Raw genomic sequence first — 19,701 nt, 5'->3', positions numbered from 1 at the left:
TTAAACAAATCTAAATCGTATATTTTTGTTACTAAATAATGCATGCAATTCCTTTTGTTGAGAAAAGTGCTTTTTCTGTGTTTCTTCTGTTAAATATGTGTGTGTCAAAAGTTTGAAATAATTACATGGGTTAAGATGGGGATGTATATTGCATATACCGCTTTTATTTATATTTGTCCAATATATATGATAGTTCAGTCTAAAATCACTGAATAATACATCTTTGTTCAGTGGGACTTTGGGGAAATTTTTCATTTTCTTTGTTGTCATTGTTAGTTTTCTGTTCCTCCTTCATGGTTGAAACAGGTGACAAGTGATTGATCACTTCCTGCAGAATATCCTTACTTTCACTAGGAGGGAGATTGCTAAAATAATACTGAGGTACCAGCTCCACGAATCTGATGAGGAAAGAAGACAAAACATTATTATTTTTTTTAATTGAATTTTGAAATGTTTGAGTAGCTATTTGCAGGCTTGTACAAAAGACATCAGCAACATGCTGATGCATAAAGCTACAAAGTTGGTATTTCAACTCAAAACCAAAACTCTGCAAGATGCAGTAGTAGTTTGTGCTTTCAGTAGACTTGCACTTAATGTACTCAGTCTACACTTCAGGTGATTGTCGTTCAGTTCTCAATGCTGCAGATCACATGAAATAGTAATTTTTCTGGATTTGAACTTATTTTGGGTTCAATAAAATTATGAAAAAGCCTTTCTTATAAACATTGGAAATAGAAGAGATAGGACAGTGAAATGTATATTCTCGTTGTAAAGAGATTTTTGCAGAAGGAAGACTGTAGTCTTTTCTTGAATCCATAAACAGTTGATATGGGATGATTTAGCTGGCTGGGTACATAAAACATGTCGAGAAAAAGATTTGCTGGAAAATAGCTTTTCAGGGAACAAAGAAATTTCCAGCTAGATTAATCTATGAGTACCTTGCTGTGTTAACTCTTCCTTGATTTTTTTTTCTGTATATTGTACTTTGTAAGGAACTTTTGCAACTTGTAAGGTGTTTTTTCAATGGATGAATTGATTACAGTTGCAGCAGCAGACATTGAGACTTACTTCATTACCTGAACAGATCAGCACACATTAGGAAATAAAAAAGGCTGACTTAAATGGTGTTTTCGTTTGCATGAAAAGAATAGTAAGGGTGGGAGATCACAGTTCTTCCCTTTTTTAATAGTTCTGAGCTCTAATGCAGTGAGTGTTTTGAACGAAAATGAAGACATCAAGCAAAGCTACACACAGTGACAGAACAATACTGGCAACAAAGAAATAAAATTTATCCCATATATACTCACTAGTGAATATAAAAAGTATGAAAAGCAACAATTTTTTCACCTTTCCAGTGATGCCAACTCCTCTTGTTGCTTGACTAGGTATGAAAATTGTCCTCTTCTCTTATGCCTATTTTACTGATTTTTTTTTTTCTTTTTTTTTTTTTTTCTTTTTTTTTTTTTAAACCACATCCATACCTAGAGTGAATCAGTTATGCACGGAATGTTTTCTCAACAGAACCAGACGATAGCTATTTTTGTGGCAGAGATGAAGGAAAAGGAGATGACTGGCGTTGACTTCTCCAAGCATTGCTCTCAATGTACACACACATCCTTATCCTGTTTGTGACTTAAGTTAACTTGCTTTTGTGATAGAGGTATGAGTGAAGAAACAGTTTCATCATTGTTAACTTACAGATCGGGTGATATCTCAGAGACGACTCTGATGGAATTGTCTTCTGATATACTAAACTCGTGGAATAAAACCCACTCAGGAATCCTTCTGGTGTTATAATATGATGAGAAAGGATGAAGCTGGGCCACTTGTCTGTGTGTTAACATTAAGTAGTTACCTGAGCCATCTACATCACGAGCAATCTAATAAAAAAAAAATGCAAGGAGTTATCCATTACTTAATTGAATGTATGAGATGCATAGATCAGTGTTTGCCTATTATATTAAACCCAGGAATTAAACTCGTATTTAGATACTTTCAACTGCAGAGCCTAAACCTCTTCCCAAATTTCTATGGGAAAGCTAGGGACTGGATACTATGAAATGAGGCTTAGGGTTAAAGAAAATGTTGATCAGTATATTTGAAAGGGAACTGTCAGCAACAAATGAGGGCATGCTTACACAATAAGTATCTGAACTTGGCTTTGAAGGGTCTATGTGAAAACAGATGTATTGAAGAATTGTAAGACTTTAAAATACTACTTGAAGTAGTGTAGTTTGGAGGAGTCGTTCTTGTATTTAGGCGGAGCATAGTGATGTGAAGGAAAGCATGTTTTTGAGTGGGAATATATTAAATCTTTCTTGTTCATGTTTACAACTACAGTTAGAGTACCTCATTTGTTTGAGATGAAGAAAACTGTATATTATGTATATCTAAACATACTCAACAAGTCGATTCTCTGTTTCCAGGGTATTTTCGCAAAAACATCTTCAAAAAGGAAATAACGTCTGAGAGAATATTACAAGTTAAAGAATTTTTTGAGGTAAAAGAGTTTTGTGAGTGAAAGGCATATTGACAGTTTTCCTCTTGCAGGGAAATGTGTGGACTTCATGCTGTGATAGCTAAACCCCAGACAGAAGATTGGCATCGGCAGAAGTGTTTGTTACACTTGGGAAAAATGGCTTTTATCCTTTCTGATGATCGAGAGATTTCACTACCTAACTTAAGTTCTCTGACAGCATTCTATATAACTTAACAATGCAGTAAGATGAAACCACAGTATTTTTCCTTACGTGCATAAAGTAACCAGATAAGAGAGATTTCTTAATGCTTAGTATATTTTCTTTTGATCCAAAGTCCGGTTCTGAAATGGGAAGTTCAATACGCTTCATAATCTCTACTAGTTCGGCTCTTATAATTTCTGCCATCCTCAGTGCGGAACAGCTTAGAAAATAATCACGACACCATTTCTCATTACTGTAGTCTGTGGAGGAAAAAACAGTGTTTTGGCTTAAAGCAGTCTTACTGATAGGTACTATCCACAGAGATACTGCACTATAAAATGCTCTTTGACTGGTGCAATAGATTAAAAACATTTTGGAGCGACTAGCTATGTCAGAGCTGTCCAAAATTCTGATACCAAGAGCCATGTGGGCAGCTTAGGCTCATTGATACTGCTCGTAAAGTAAGTGGGCAGTACTCGATATCCTTACTTGGTTTTATAGAATTTTAGCTATATCTTTCTGCATAAAAATATTCAAAATCCCTTATTTGGTCTGTAAAAAGTAATAGCTTCAAATGGAATGAGTAGAAACTCTATTTTCAGGCTTTCTGGATTCAGGCCAGGATATGGAACTGAAATCACATCTGTAACGCTGGTGATGATCCTGCATGCTGGTGAAGGACAGGTTCTCTTGGACCTCTCTTCAGCATTCAGCATGACTGAACATGAAACAATCCTACTGTTCTGTCCTAAGTTTTTAGTTAGTATATGCAAATTTAGCACTCCAAGTACTGGACTCAGGCTAAATGAACCTGAGCAAGATGTTTGAGCACAGGAAAAAGCTGTGAAGAGCTGCTGTCTGCTGTGCAGTCCCCTGGCTTTTATTTGCTTTCCTGTAAATGTGAACTTCACTACTTTCAATTTTTTCCCTTAAACTTTCCTTTTAGTTGACAGCTGTCAGAAAAAAACACCAGAATTGTTAGGCTGCTGGGGGAATCAAGTCCCTCCTCAACTTTGTCACTTCACATCTTAAACCTTGATTATGTGCTCTTACAGGAGGAACCATCATTCTGTTTTTGTACAGTATCACTTAAAATGACAATTGTAATAGTGCTTACATACCCTTGTTGGATGAGGTATGCTGCCCTAGGTCATTTTCAATTAGTTAGTAAACTAAAACTAATACGCATTTGCAATGTCTACTATTTTGGGTTTCTCCCTGCAAATTAGTAATTCTAGAAGGAATCACTCAAAAAGGGTTTATTAATTAATGCTAACAATGACCGTTCAGATTTTTGTTTTGTGTTTTCAAAATTGGTTACAATGTGCTTCATTTTGTCTGGTATGGGTACACTTACATTGGTTTGCGGAGTTGGCGCTGGCTTCCTTGAAGGCATTGAAGACATTGATAAGGGTGAAGTGATCTCCTGCAGGGTGTGAGAATTTTCGCCAGCAAGTAAGAGCGATCTCTTCTGTTCCAGGAGGTGCGTGTAAGAAGCAATTCGGAGCTTAGAAAAAAATCAAGCCAGTGGTTATTAAGACATGCAGGTGCATGCACAGATAGTAACTCCACTGGTATTTTTGGTTTTTTCCTTTCTCGGTTCCCTTTAATCTTCAGTGTTGGATTGCTGCTGAACTGAATCTATTGCATTCACTAAGGTTTTATTTATGTGGATGTTCTTTCAATCTTGTTTAGTTAATTTGTGCTGCAAACACAAAAGAAGGTGAGCAGCTTTCTCCTAGACTGGTGCCAAAAATACTTCATAATGGCATGTTCCAATTTATCCAGAATCCAAGCATATGGTTTCTTTAATATAGAAAGAAACTAAATCTATGGATGTAATGCCTTTACTTGCTCCTGTATGTTGAAATTTGTGCCTTCCAGTGCATTTTACTTCTGTTGTGGTACTGTGCTACATAATTGTGTCTTTTGAGATGGTTGAGCTTTTTAAAAACTAAAGTGTGTCTATGCTCAATCGTTTACATTTATTGTATGTACTTAAAAATTTTATCACAAGTTTAGGCCCACTATTAAAAATCAAACCAGTTTAGGCATAAAACCAAGTTGTTCTATAAGGAAAACAACTAATTCAGCATGGTATCCTGTGTGTTCATGTCCTTGCTGTCTAAGACTCCTCACCAATTTCTGGGCCTAAGATGTTCCCTCTGGGCAGAGTACAATAATGCCATGCTAAAACATTCTCTATAGGCAAAGTTAAGCTGTGGCTGTTGAGCAGTAGATAGCTCTCAAGCATTGGTTCTGTACTAGAGTTATGCGGTAAAATCAGTAGCATAGTGCTATATGGTTAGGCGGCTGCTGTGGAGAGAAGCAAGACAGCTAAATATTGCTGGAGCCACCATCACTGTAACACTGAGACCCGAAGGGATGTAAGTCTAGCCCTGTCCTGCACTGTCTGGTAGGATCCTGAGAAGTCATCATCATTATTTGCTGTTTGAACTTCTGGAGTCGCCCTCCTCTCGACTATCCTAAAATCTTTGATTTTGTACATCTTTGTATTAAGATTTCAATAGCAGCTTTCGCAGAATGAAAAAGTTTTAAATCTCTGGGGTTTATGTGTTGGGTTGAAAGTTCTGTCGCATCATATGAAAGCAGTTCTATAGTTAAAAACCTTCTAATATAAATGTTCCAGTCCAGACCTCATGTGTCCAGTCTTTGGGGCCAGCTGGTTTGTCTCACAGTGCCATGTAGGAGCAGAGCGATCCATCAGGACAGAATGGTATGGATACTTAAGGTTATATTAGTTTTATAAAATATTTGAAGTGGAGAAACAGATCACAAAGTAATTCTATGTATGTCAACAGTTCAATATTGTTTATAATTAGAGTTTCTCCTAATTTGCTGCTCGTCTGTAACAAATGTACATGTGTGTGAGATGAGAATGTTCATTTTGAAGGGATGTCCTGTGTATGCTTTCTGACAAAAGGTTGGAAGCTAATGGGGCAGCTGAAGCATGGAAATGGAGCGCTACTTATGGATTCATTACTTGTGTTTCATTGCATGCTTGAAGTCAAGACTTAAACAGCCAAAGTTATTAATTTACTTGAAATAAGCAGGATGTGAATAACAAAAGTTTGCCTTTGGGTTGCCCTTGTGAATAAGACTTTGAAAGAATCTACGTGGATTTGGCAGGTGGCATAAGCCATGCAGTAAGACGTTATTTACAAGTACCTGTTACCATGGCCGCGATGGTTAGCATTTCATCAACACACTCAAATTCACACGAAGCCAGGATTGACTTTGATAGTTGTGGATCCAGGGGAAATTCTGACATAATAATTCCAAATTCAGAAAGGTTTCCATCATTATCCAGGGCTGCTAGATAATCGAGATCTTCCAAAGCCTGCATCAGGCTTTCGGGAGCTAATAAAAAGGAAAGATAATTCAAATTCTTGAGAATGGCTACATATAAATGAATGTCTGAATTCTCATTATAGTATTTCAGTTGTATACTCCTGTGTGAAAATAATGGAAGTCAGCTTCTATTATTTCACAATGAGTAAGAAGAAAAAGTAATAAATGAGACAAACGGAAGGCTGAGAACGTTCTAGAGGAAGAACATAAGGGCTAACAATTATAGGGCTGCAAATAACTTTGTTGATTTTTTTTGTGTCAGAACAGTTTTTGTCAAAAGTCCAGACACAGTGCTGAATAGTGTATTGCGCCCAGACTATGTAAAAAACTCCTTCCACTATTGGTAGTCTTCAGGTATTTTTTTGTGTGTACGTTCATTTTAGAGAGGGGTGGTCACATTTGAGGGGTGCTGAGAGATACACAAACATCTACAGAAGTTGTAGATATTTTACCATTCTTGCAGGTATTTGGAGTTCTCTTCGTTGCCTTTTTTTTTTTAGCTATTATTATTTTTTTACACAGTTTCTCATGATGTCAGAAGAAAAATGGGAACATAGTAAAAGAAAATGTCTCCCTAGCAATTGGCTGTACTTTCTCACTGCCCAAAATTAAATGTTCAATTTTCCCTTATTGTAGGTTATAACTTCCTTACAACCTCCATAGTTAGAAGTGCGAACAGTGAGGCAGAAAAAATAATGAGTGAATATAGGAAAATAATTAGGTAGGCTGAGAAACTGATTTGGGAAAAAAGTAGGAAATAAGTGAATTTGGACCACACAGTGAGTAGGGAGCATGAATACGAGATGGACTGAAGAGAGGCAAACATGAAGGATATAATGAGTTAGGGTTTAGCGTTTAAGATGGGCATCTGAACAGTGAAAGCAGAGGAGAACAAAGACTGAAGTGATGGGGTTTGTGTCTTAGAAGTTAGGTAAATGCAAGTGAGGCCTGCCAGGAGTGTTTGGTAGGAAGGTTTGCTTTGCATATGTTGAACACTGAGCTTTCAGGCTAAAGTGGTCCGTGTGCTTTTTCTGAAGACTGCTAGAGTATCAACAATTAATTCAGTTAATTGTTCAATTAATTCAGTTTTGATCAATGGCATATTAAGCTTATTCTATGAGGAGTACCTGCATAAGTCATAGGTCTGTCTTCCTCTTTCATGAATGAGGGTGAATGAAATCAACAACCCACAAGATTTGAAGATACAGGAGAAGTGGCTTATCCCCATGGACACAAATACACCTTTCATCAGTTATCATTACATCTTATCAGTTATTTCTTGATACACCAAAAGATGGCATTTGTAGTAGCTCTTCTGAAGCTCTCAGCTGGGTGGGAGTAAATAACAAAGGAGTTTGACAAAGACTCTCTCATTAAGTATCATGCTGCATTTCTCCTTTAGCTTTTTTTTTTCCCACTATTTTTTCTCTTGCTTTTCTGCATCTGAGGCAATGGAAGACAGAATCAGCTTATGTATACCCTAACCCTTTTACTATTATTGACTGTTTTTTTCTTTTGATAGATGGTGCCAGAAGAATCTGAAGCGTTATTCTGACTTTTTTCAGATTTTGAAAAAGTTAGTCTAAGTGTTTTCTCAGTGACATTTTGTTCTGCTGAATGAATGGTGTAAGGAATTCAGACCCTCACAGTTGCAGTGATAAGAAAACATGTCTGAAAGGACAGGATTAAGCAAATCGGTACCTAAAATGAGAACTCAAGCAGGTCTATAGGAAATCTGCTGTTGATGCAAGTAGGTCCCTTTGGCAAAACAAGCATAGAAGAGCTTTATGTGCAGCCACGGTGGCTACAGTCCTGCAGCTAGAGAGAGTGAACCTGAAAGCTGAGTGGAAGTTGTCAAGCCTACATTCTCCAAAAAGTAGTTGCTAGAGCATGAAGGACATTGGTGGAAATTTGGGAACTCTTGAAGTGTGAAGGCTATTTCCTCCCAGCTCTTTTCAAAGGTAGTTTTCTATTTGAGGTCTTACTGTAATGGTGAATATCTTTTATGAGCGCCAGTTCATTTAAATTCATAACTGCTCTCCTATCACTGCAGCAACTTTCTCCTTATTCCAGTTTAAGGGACTGTTTGATATTTTCTCTCTGTTTTATGGATAACAAGTTAAATTCTAGTCCCATTGAAGTTGGTGGCAAAAATCCCACTACAGCAGGACTTGGCCTTGTCCCCAGCCGAGCATACCCAGCACTGGGAAATTAATGACTGCACCGGCAACTTTTCAGGCTTCTGTGGGCTGCTGTCACATTGCATATTAATGTCAAAAAAATCTCTAAATAAAAAAAAAAACAAAATACAACCGCAGCTACCCACACAGGCAGGTTGTGTATTTGTTCTTTTATCTCCATTAGTAGATGACTAGAAATAATTTCTTGCTTGAATTCAGTGTGAACGGGAACCTGTCTTTGGCAGGCTACTTCTTCATCACGAAGATTAAAAGAAAAAGCAAGCCTGTAAGGAGCTGGTATGTCGTGTTTAGCCATAACGCTGCATTTCAGGTGCCTTGCCTTCCTGCAGGAAAATCTTGAGTTTGGGTTTTTACTTGTTAGCAGTGAACTGCTAGTTTATTGCCATCACTGTAATTAACTAGTTATAATAAGGTAAAGAAAAAGGTAAAATGGGAAGCAAGCAACCACCTTTTGTTTTAAAACTTTTCTTTTACTAATGTTTGAAGGGAAAAAATAGTTTATTAATTTCTCTTATGTGAGCTTTTACAGAACTTTTCCAGCCTGTGAATCTGTTAGTGTTGTGACTTCACTTAATTTTAAAACACTTACTATTAGTTTTTAGAGAAATTCTCTCATGAGTCTGTAAATTCCTGTTTAAACTGTGGACCTGTTTCATTTCAGTATTAGAGTTCGTATCTCTGCCTGTATAACATGAGGGGTTTCTGTCTAGAGAGAACATTTCTTATCAGACATATGAGGTTTAATGGGATAAAAGATGAGCCCTTGCAATAGCTAAAGCATCTGAGAAGAAAATACTTAGGAAGTTTAAAGAAATGAAAAGTAACAGCTGATGAAGAATAAGAGTCAGTGGCAGGAAATAGGTATCGGTGATTGAAAATACAGGGAGAGTAAAATGGTCATTCAGACATATAGTAATTACTAGGAAATCATGGAAAGCTAATTTCCAGAAATCAACAAAGTAGTTTGTGCTAGAACCCACAAAATATATGGTTATATGGCAGCCATTTTCAATCCCCTGGTAGCATCAGTAATTTGCATTTTTATGCCCTAGAGTTAGTTGCCTTGAGATTTATAAGCACAAATTACTTCCCGATTTTGCTATCAGTGTTACAAAAAAAAAAGGGAAAAAAAAAGAAAATGAAGACTACTCCTGGGGTTTTATTGTGCTAGAAAAGACAAGATAGTAAAGGTAGATTACAGCAGGTGAAGGAACAATTAAAAAAAAAAAGAAAAACAGAATAGGGCTTTCAGGTATGGGTCTGCATTTTGAGGCACAAACTCAATAAAAAGCCATTGTAAGAACAGCAAACTCTCATTTGAGAGTTCTTTATGGTATGGTTCCTTTTTAAATAAAAACTATGATAAAACAGAAGTAGTGTAAGCGTTTAGATATGGAAAGCTCTTTTTAAGGAACAGAAATCTGCATTGTCTTACAATGATTTCTAGCAAGAGTCATTATTTTTAGGGCTGCTTGCCAACGCCAACCACTGCTGCCATCGAGGCAAACCACAAGGCTTTGTGACTTGACTGCTGCTTTCACAGGAGCAAAGTTAAAAAGAAGCTCTCAAGATGTGTCCTGTATTTTCAGCAAGAAACTGTCACATCCCTGGAAGTTTAAAAGGTATTTCTTTATCTGATATTTTCTTTCCCTTGCCTGTGTTCTTTGGCTACTTAAGACTGGGTTGCTCTGGACTTGTTTCAGGAAATCTGACCAGTTTTCTATAAATACAGATCCTACTCTTGATCATACTTAGGCTTAGTAAAGCAAATACTTAACTAAGTGTTATTGTTAGCACTGAAATCATTTCTCTGAGAGTTTCAGGCTAATTTAAAGTGATATTCGTTGTTTCACAGTTTTTTGTCACTTTGACATGAACAGAGTAAGTTATGTTTCTAAAGGTAGCTGCACCTTTAATCTTTTCAGTATCACATCTGACATGGATGAAATTGAAGTGCTTAAGGTGTGATAAAATAAATACAAAAGTATTATTCTTGTTGTGTAAGGAAGCAAGTGATTTAGTGATTTGCCCAAAGTTCTGTAAGAAGTGAATGATAGAGATAGGAATGAAATGTAAATTTCATGATTTTTAATAGTCCATTTAACTGCTGTATCATGCTTATCTAGAGGATCTACAGGTCCTGTGTTCTGGTTTCCTACTCTGTGAAAATGTTGAGTATGTAAAATACTTTTTCCTTGACAGATCTTTTCTTTCCACGGAAATAACTGTTATAAAGTTAGAGCTGACATGAATTTCAGGTGAAGGGATGTTGTCTTTAAGGAGCTGATTCACTGCCTGGCAAACCACAAGTTTTTCCAGCTTCTGTTAGGCTTAACGGCATGAAGAACTGCCAAAGTAATTACTGCAGGGAGAACAGTTCTGGGGAATGGCGTTTTCTGTTACTGTTTTTTAACATTGCTCCTTGGATAGCAAACTGAAGATATGGAGAAATCTAGTGCCAAGTTTTCTTCAAATTATGCAAAGATTTTTCTTCTGCAAGGACAAGCTTCTGTGTGCAGGTTTCATCTTGATTCTCTTTTTCCCCCCCTATAGCTTCTGAGGTAGGATTTTTTGAGTCTGTCATGCTCTGAAGTCACCAATTCCATAACTATTATTTTGAAATTAGAGTTATAGTTGATGATTAAAAATTACTTTTCCAAACTCATACCTTACAATCTTTCCATTCCCCCTTATGTTGTGTCTTCACTCCTCCAAGCTGGCTGGTAATGGTCCCTACTGTGCTTTTCTGCTAGCAGGGACAGCCAGAACAGAGGCTGACCTGCATTTTTCTAACACAAATATACTGAGTAATATCCACACACCAGCGATAGCACTGACTGTTTAGTGAAGTTGGTTTTCTGTCTGCTTTGTGTCATCCTCAAAGCATGTACGTGACTGTGCAACATGTATATCAACAAAGAGTATAATTTAAAGAATATTCTATAATGTCATAAAAAATATTTTTAATCACTTTGGTTTCTTTTGTTACTCTCTAGTAAGTGGCATGAGAGTAGTCCAGCTTTAACCTACTAATGAGGGCTACCCCTTCTCATTTTTGGGATGCCCTTTGTGATACCAGCTCCCTATTCTAAACAATTGTCTACATTCAGTGTGGTATGTGCTCAGTTATTGGGCTATACATACTGCAGTGACTGTCATTCCTGATGCCTCTTATCCCATAGATATGGGACTGCTGCTAAGCATCAGGTTGTCCAGTCCATACTTTGATTCCAGTGTGTGTTTGCTGTCTGGTCCTTACCTCCTCCAATTCCTTTTATGCTTTTCCACTGATTTGTGCAATGAAGACTATGAGGTATGTGGCCATGTCTATGCTATCAGAAAGCTTTTCATTAAGAGATATATAATACTATTTAATTGATGAAATGCAGAAATTAAGACATCAAAAATCAACAAGTGAACTTAAGATAAGGAATCTGCCATGAAGTGACCTCTGTTGAGCAGACTTTACATGGTGCATTGAGTTTCTGTCTTTGACAGTCTGTTTCTAATGAAAAGATACACAAACAAATTTTGTTTCTGAAACAGTTTGAAATTATATGCATTTATACAACTCTTGTTGTTATGGATATTCTAGAAATATATTCTCAGTGGGGTTATAATAATAGCATAGCACTCAAAAGTCATGGTATCCATGACCATCAACAAATATTTTAATCTGAAAATTGTTTATGGTAATTCTGCATGAATGCAGCATATGCAAACTGCTTTCACCTTGATTTCTTATGGAAATTTTACATGGCTTCATCTTTATACTGATTTGCATACTTCTATCCTTATTTTATCCTTTTATCCTTTTTATCCTTATTTTATTTTTTATCCTCATACTTCTGTTGATTTCAACAGAGCAAGATTTAATCCCTTGCATGTAAGTAAGTACTTTGCTGAATGGGCCCTGGGACCCTCCAGATGCTCAAAGCCAAGTACAAGAGTAAGCACTTTTGTCTAATCAAAGACTGAGTCCTTCTTACAAGGAGAACTGTGAGCTTCGGTGACACTACTGTATCCACTTCTGTATCCACTTTTATCCTTATTAAGGATAAAATAAGGATTTTCCCGTGATTTACAAAAATACATAATGCTGCCGCAATCTATGGGAAAGGAGTTCTTTTGTCCCATTATATAACACAGTAAAGATCTAGCTGATTAACTGATAAAAATGTAAACACATCCCTATGATAGTGGCACAGGAATTCAAATAATGCACTTCAGAGCTGCAGTGCCAAATACATTTTCATATGGCTCATGAATTCTAAAAAGGGTAACAAGTCCACTGCATTTGCTCATCTCGATTATAGTGTGAATTAAATGCAGCAGCTGTAAGCCTGACATGTTTGTTGCTTTCACAATGCAGTAATGAGTCAGAGTTAATCCAGGCTTTTATTTTTCCTCAAAGAGCAGCAGAAAAAAACCTTATGCACATTGTTGTTGAGCAGAAATAAAATGTTTTACTGATGTAATTTTTGTTTCTTTACTTATCTGCTATATGTTCTCTACTTCATGTACAGGGAATGGACTGTGAAGTACTTCTCTTTGAATTCTTGCTATGAATTTCGGTGTACTTTTGATTTGTTTGTTCAGTAGTTCATGTCCATACGTTACTCTGTCATCTCAGTGAAAACATTATTTTGTTTAGGAAAAATTCACCTTGGGTTAAAAGAACCCAAAGGCTCCATCTGTTTCAATTGCAAAGAAAACTTGAGAATGTTAGCTGAACAGAAATGGTGGATAGGAAAGCCTGTGGCATGTGTGGCACATGGGGGATGCTGCAATGTGTTTACTTGCTTTACTCAAAGGGAAATCAAGTCCAAGGAGAAGAGACACGGAATAGCCAAGCCCAGGACAAACTGTGCTGGGCAGAAATAGAAAGGCTGTTTGTGTTTTTAGCATCTGTATGATTTGGCCAGGTCAAATGAGAGCATATAGAAATACTGCCATGTCTTTTTGTTTGCTTGTTTGTGGGAGGTTTTTTCGGTCCAGTTGATCTTGTGGCATGTTTGGTTGAGGGTGGGCAAATTGGCTTTGTATGCATTGGCAGTAGATGTGAATAAGAACTGATATGCCCAGGAGTTTTCTTAGGGTCAGTAAAGCCACACTGCTTGTTTTGTGAGCTTTGTTGCTCATCTTTTTCACTTAGGTCTGTATACCATCTCAGAGAGCCCTCCTCCTCTTCCTCAGCATTTTTCATCACTTCAGGTTACAGAAAGCTTATGCAACTAAACCAGCTGCAGCAAAGATAATGAAACCTTCTTGGGAAGCTAAAATCTCTTGCTCAAGAAAGGATGCTTTCCATCTCTGATAACTCTTCTCTTTGCCTACTCTGCAACATTCTCCTGCAGTACATAATCCAGAAGGGTGTAACATCTATTTGACCTTAGTGAATAGCAATCACTTCAAAAGCTTCAGGGCTACCCTTTAACTGGATACCAGAGGTATTTGGAACTGGGCAGCAAGGACTCCGTGGTGTGACTTTACATTCGGTCTCTACTTCTGCTGGAGGAGGTCGTGCTTCTTTAGCCACTGGAGACCTGTGTGGCATTGAGTGTGTACGGCAGGTTGGGGCTATCTCAGCGCAGAATAAGAAAACTTGGGCTTTCACAGGCTAAGATCATTGACCCAAAGCTTTTGGGAGGGCCCAAAAGAAGGTTTTATGTGCTTGAAAGCTTGACATATTTTGAGTTCTGTAAGTTGGTCTAATACAATAACTAACTCCCCTTACAAATTTGCTTCCTTCAGTATTTCTGTTTCTTTCAGACCAACCGGATACTTCAAACTGTCTTTATTCCGATAGTGTGAGCTATATAGTCATCTCTGGAGAATTGTGGTAGGGATATAACTTAAGTATTAGTAGGGAAGAGGTTTGTTGCCCAGTCAGAAGTTGGAAAAAGAAAGCTCCAAGGCAAAAAAAGCCAATGTGTGATCTAGCCTAGGATAAAGGAAGCGTTGTACTAGACAATTAAAGCAATGTTTCAAATGTTTAATTGTGTGGGGCCTTAAGACAGGAAGGAGACGAGGAAATTGTGCAGACTTTCTCATCTCCTTTCAGTGGACCCCCTACAGTGTTTGTGGGATTTTTTCTTTGGTCAAAGAGTTTGTCTAACATTCCTCACGCTGTTTCAGTAGTTCCTCAAACTTTTCAATACCTTGACCTTGCGCTTTTGATCTAGTTAGCAAAAACTTTTTCATATTTGATGCCAATCCAAGTAAAGCTGATGCATTCATCAAATGCCTTTACAATTTTGTACACATCAGCAAGATGCTTTCTTCAGCTGCCTTACCTCAAAAATACAGACAAAACTTAGAATTCCTACGTCTGTGAATTCCTTAAATGCCTCTAGCATTTTGTTCTCTCTGAATACCAACTGTCTCCATTGTGCCTTTAAATCATAGAATCACAGAATGGTTTGGGTAGGAAGGGACCTTAAAGATCACCTAGTTCCAGCCCCCCTGCCATGGGCAGGGACACCTTCCACTAGACCAGGTTGTTCAAAGCCCCATCCAAACTGGCCTTGAACACTGCCAGGGATGGGGCATCCACAACCTCTCTTCAGTAAAAGCAACAATACATTTTAGAATTATTTTTTTTTCTTTTGGTAAAATACTGCCTAAATTTGAGTGGAAGCCAACTGTATTCTATAACCATCTTCCATTAAGGTTTCCTAGATTCGACACAAGAGGTGACACTCATAGGGCCAAAATACTCTAATTCTCATCAGTCTTGAATGAGTTACTGCTCAGACTGGCAATGCTTTTTTCACATTTCTTTTAGGCATGTTTCTGCTAAACAGGCAGTCAAGGGAAAAGTGGAATAAATTCTACTTAAAAATTCCACTTACAATCTATCACAACGTGCAACAGTGGAAATTAAACTCTTTATTACTGATTAATTACAGTGCACAACAGGTAGAAGACAAGTGATTGTTCTAATTTTATGTATGTGCATGAGGAAAGGGAGGATAATATAGGAATTCTTCCTATTTACACTGGAAAATTATCATAAATGAAGCTAGCGGTAGGTCACATGATCCCCAAACCAGTGAAATCAGTACTATTTCCCTCAGTTTAATTGGCTTCAAATCAATAGCAGAATTTGCAGTGGTACTTGGGTTTTGTGGTAGGTCAGAACAAAGGAGAATATAATTCTATAGAAAAAGCCCTAAAATATGAAGTCAGAAAAATAAAAAAAAAAAAAAGCAACCACTTTCTTCACACTTTTACTTCAAAATTCAGAGTATTCCCTGTCTAGTATTGAAAGTTTATTTGGCTTTATTTTATAAATAATATTGTCCTTAAGTAACAGCTTATTGTAAATTTGAGGTGGGAGATGCTGGAGGATAAGAAGAAAGCTGATTTCCTCCAAATATATCTCCTAGGTGACAACAGTAGTTTATTTGGGTTGTAAACTTTTGATTAAAGGAATATGTTTTATTAGATATGTGTACAATGCCTTGTACGATGGGGGACAAATTTTCTTTGTGGTTTCCAGGAAAATAATATGAAACCTAGATAAGAAGATATTTGGAATATTGATTTTTTTCATTCCAATTCCATTCAGATACTCTATGGCCTTTTTCAGAGCAAACAGTTCATACATGGTACCATTTTTCTAAGTGCAACTATTGCATTTTGCATGGTTCTAGCAGATAAGTGGTAAAAGCAGTAGCAATATTGTTACAAGTACTTCAATAAAAAACAGTACTGTGAATAACAGGACAAAATTAATCTTTAAATAACTGCAAAAATAATAATAAAATATGGAAAATTGGTGCATCATCATTACCTGGCCTGCTTATGAAGTCACAGTGTCTGAACCCTGCTATATCCATCCTCTTCAGGAAGAGAACCATGCTAGTTAGGTTAGATTCCTGTATTCTAGCTGGTAGATGTGATTTCATTTCTTTGTATGTAAATTCTTCAGGATACAAGCAGAAGAGTTTTCCTGGAAGAGATTTCAGGAAAATTACTTTTTTTTTTTTTTTTTCATTACCACATTGATTCTATTAATACTTTGAGCTAATGGATTTAAATTTTGAGCTAATAATTCTACCTGATGAAGACATGCCCAGAATTTGTTTATGCATCTCTGCTTGACTTTTGCTGATAGGCTGCGTTATAACAGAGTCTGCTCTGATTCTAGGATTGTACACCTTTAAATGAAAGAGATATTAAGCATCAGATAAGTGAAGACTACAAAAATATTAATGGTCTGTATTGAATTTTTGTCTAGGTCATTTTACAGAAAGTGTAGTAACATTTTCATTTCTTTTTATACTACATATTTCACCAGCTTGGAAATGAGAGCAGTCAGCACTTTGATAAATTGACAGACACTTAAGTTTTGCAATAACTCTGTAAGTATACTCTAAGATAAATGTCTTTTTCTGAAGAAATGTACCTTACTAAAGCACAAAATGTATACCTATGGTATAATCGAGAAAAGCATCAAAAAAGATTATTTATTTCTTCCAATGACAGAATCCCAACATTGTCTGATAGCATTTTGTTCCATAACTCCAGATTGTTATCTTAATACTGAAATCTGTCACTTCAGTACAGGAGACAAGGACTGTAACAAAGGTGTACAATGCCCTATTTTATTTTTTTTCTTAATTGTACTTTATTTTGATTAAACTGAGGAGCCAATTCACTCACTATTCTGACCATCAGATGATGTCCCTAAGCTTCTGTAGTATATGGCAAGACATAAAACATCTGGATAAGGCAACTTTCTAATCATGTCATCTGAATCAACTTTGTCTACTTTAAGCAGGGCTTTAATAAAAAAGATAAAATGAGCTTCAGTGCAGGGGACAAATTTCTTTTCCTCTGGGTAAATTTATTATATATCCCAACTGCAAGACTTATGCAGGATTTTTTTCTGCACAAAATTTTGCCTCTTCCCTCTATGTTCTATTGACTTTTAGCCGTGTGGACTGAATGTGAATTTGAATTGCTGTGGCATCAATATTAGAGGACTAAACTTTAGCTGTTAGGACAAAATAGTTGAATTAAAGGGTAAAAATTGCATAACCAATAGAGGTGATTTGATGGCCATCAGGACTGTGTTGAAACTGATTTGTTCCCATTGCTTCATATTTCTGCTTCACAGAAGTCTGGAAGCACTGAATTTTACTTTGGGCTTCAGATTACTGTGGAAGTGAGATTCATTTCCGTCATCCAAGACAAGTGTAGTTCCAGAAATAAGTTGTTATGCATGGCCTAATTGAAAACTGCTTTTAGGCTTTTGTTAGTTTCACACAAAAGTATGACAATTTTATTTTTTTTTCCTTGACTTGAGGCTGAGTTAGTTTAAAACTCCCATATGAGAACCTTTAAAAATGATAGTGTTAGACATAGTTTTTTGCAAATGAAAGGTAGTGGCAGTTCCCAAGCTTTTGCCTGAACTACTTTCAAGGCTAATCGGGGTTAATGATCCCTGATCCAAAATTTCAGGAACGCTTAACTTTGATTTTGGTGATTCCATTCTGGATTGTATAAAGAAACTGTATTATATTGTTTCTTTTGCTTATTCCTGCAATATTTATTTTGACTAGCAAAACACGTAGGACCATTACAAAGCCTGTAGTAGTGCAGCTTTCCAATTCATGTAATGACTTATTCCTACATAGTCACTCATTCTTTAGGACATCAGATTTGTATAAATGAAAGAAACAAAAGATACATGTTTGCAGCTGCACTAGTCCTTCCCAGGATAGGGTGGAAAACAAGAACCGAGGACATACATAGAATGAAATGTAAAAGGTCAAGATTAATTTGATAAATCGCAGCATTTTGAGGTACTTGGATGGAAGCACGTATCCGGAAGGAGCACAAGCAGCTTTAAAAAGGAGTGGTTCCCTGTGTGAGCATCCTGTGGCGTTATATGATCTGTGGCACTACACTGATTACAAAGTTGTTAAACAAGGGATGAGGTTAATCTACTAAACCAGGTAATCTGCCAATAGGTAGCCAAGAACTGATTGTATTTTGCTTTATCTATAAGATACTGAAGAGATAATTATGACTGATAGGCCCAAACTAAAGTGAGAGATAGTTTGCAAGTGAAATGTCAATTGTTTCATGCCCAAATAAATGGCAGTTTCAGCTGGGAGTGTTAATCTGGCTTTAGAAACTTGAAGCTTTTCTTTTCTGGCTGAATTTAGGAAGTAATTGTGTTTTCTTGCTTGGTTTTCACATCAGATGTCCATGAAAGGTATTTAAATTTTGTTAATTTGAATGTTAAAAATATTATAGAATCTGACTTATGAAAGAATATAAAAATACTTGATCCTTTAGAAACCATTTGCATCAATCTATGAGCTGCACATTTCCCTTTACCCCACCCTGAAAAAAATCTTATGCATAGTTCATTTTTTGGCATACTGATTCTGGTTAACTTTACTAACCTTTCTTCTTTCAACACCGACATCAATGACAAAGGTTACTTTTTTAATCCAAATCAAAGATTCTCCAAGACTTGTGGTGAGTAGCACTTTTCTTCTGTATTTTTTGCAGCATTTCTGTTTGTCTTGATTTGGTTTGGGAATTACGTCTTGTCTTGTGGGGTATAAAGGAACTGGGATGAGTTCTCCAAGGTCAGGATTTAAATTAGACTGTTCCTGTCTGATCATTTGGTAAGCTTTTTCAATTTCCTGTAATCAGGAGAAAGATTTATTTTTTTTTTCCCCTCCCTCTCAAATATGTAGAACAAATATCAATATTTAATTTTAAAGCAACTTTTTTACTTTAAAATGAATTTTAACTATGTATCAAAGTATAACAACATTTAAATCTTACATGATTAATAATTAAAGGAAAACAAAAGGGAACAGAACTATGTATGAGAATTTACTGACTGTATCCGCTAACTATAGACCAGGGAAAAGCTGGGCTGTTTTTTGAAATGTCTTCTCTTCTGCAATTTTCAAAATAGTCTTTTCTGTCTTTAATCATATCCAAACCAACCTCCAGGGGAAGACAGTTGTCCAAAAATATAGTATAGGAATAGCAAGGCTGAGAAATTACAAAAAGGTCACTAAACTTTATGTATATAGGACATGTAAGATGCATCCACATCAGTGATTTAGTGCCAGAGAGTTTGGTGCAAATTTGTCATGTGTGTAGGGCTGGTAATGCTGTAGCAGGTACTCAGGTACCCCACTGCTGTGCCCAAAATGTTTTCTCTTTTGCTGGAACCAAAGTTATGCACGTGGGGTGCCCTGAGTGGCAGTGTCCTCTGGGAGATAGCGCACTATACGTGCACGGTGCACCCCCGGGCTGGCAATGGGGTGACCTGCACTGCTGGCCAAGGTGCCGCGTGCACGGATGCTCCTGGAGTCAGAACAGATCACAGCAAATCACTGCTCCAACCTTCTCCAATCCCTACTGTCCCCATCACTGGAAGGGCTAAAATGGCAGAGCCCCTCTTT

General features: G+C 36.9%; 1 protein-coding gene across 1 annotated transcript in view; it reads right to left on the bottom strand.

Annotated features, from left to right (window-relative positions):
* Nucleotides 1-66: 66 nt before the first annotated feature.
* Nucleotides 67-19,701, bottom strand: part of DHX32 (DEAH (Asp-Glu-Ala-His) box polypeptide 32) — a 29,239-nt gene continuing 9,604 nt past the window's right edge. Inside the window, exons 7-14 of the mRNA XM_010582016.1 lie at nt 18,679-18,924; nt 16,320-16,419; nt 16,053-16,211; nt 5,871-6,062; nt 4,039-4,188; nt 2,751-2,941; nt 1,699-1,880; nt 67-398 (exon numbers count right to left, since the gene is read on the bottom strand). Of these exons, the coding sequence (XP_010580318.1) occupies nt 206-398; nt 1,699-1,880; nt 2,751-2,941; nt 4,039-4,188; nt 5,871-6,062; nt 16,053-16,211; nt 16,320-16,419; nt 18,679-18,924 (1,413 nt within the window). The 3' untranslated portion in view covers nt 67-205. The remainder of the gene's footprint in view (nt 399-1,698; nt 1,881-2,750; nt 2,942-4,038; nt 4,189-5,870; nt 6,063-16,052; nt 16,212-16,319; nt 16,420-18,678; nt 18,925-19,701) is intronic.

The sequence above is a fragment of the Haliaeetus leucocephalus genome, unplaced genomic scaffold (genome assembly GCF_000737465.1).
Source record: "Haliaeetus leucocephalus isolate CR32 unplaced genomic scaffold, Haliaeetus_leucocephalus-4.0 Scaffold830, whole genome shotgun sequence".
NCBI lineage: Eukaryota > Metazoa > Chordata > Aves > Accipitriformes > Accipitridae > Haliaeetus > Haliaeetus leucocephalus.
Note: the sequence above shows the minus strand (reverse complement) of the source record. Positions and strands in the feature narration are given on the sequence as shown.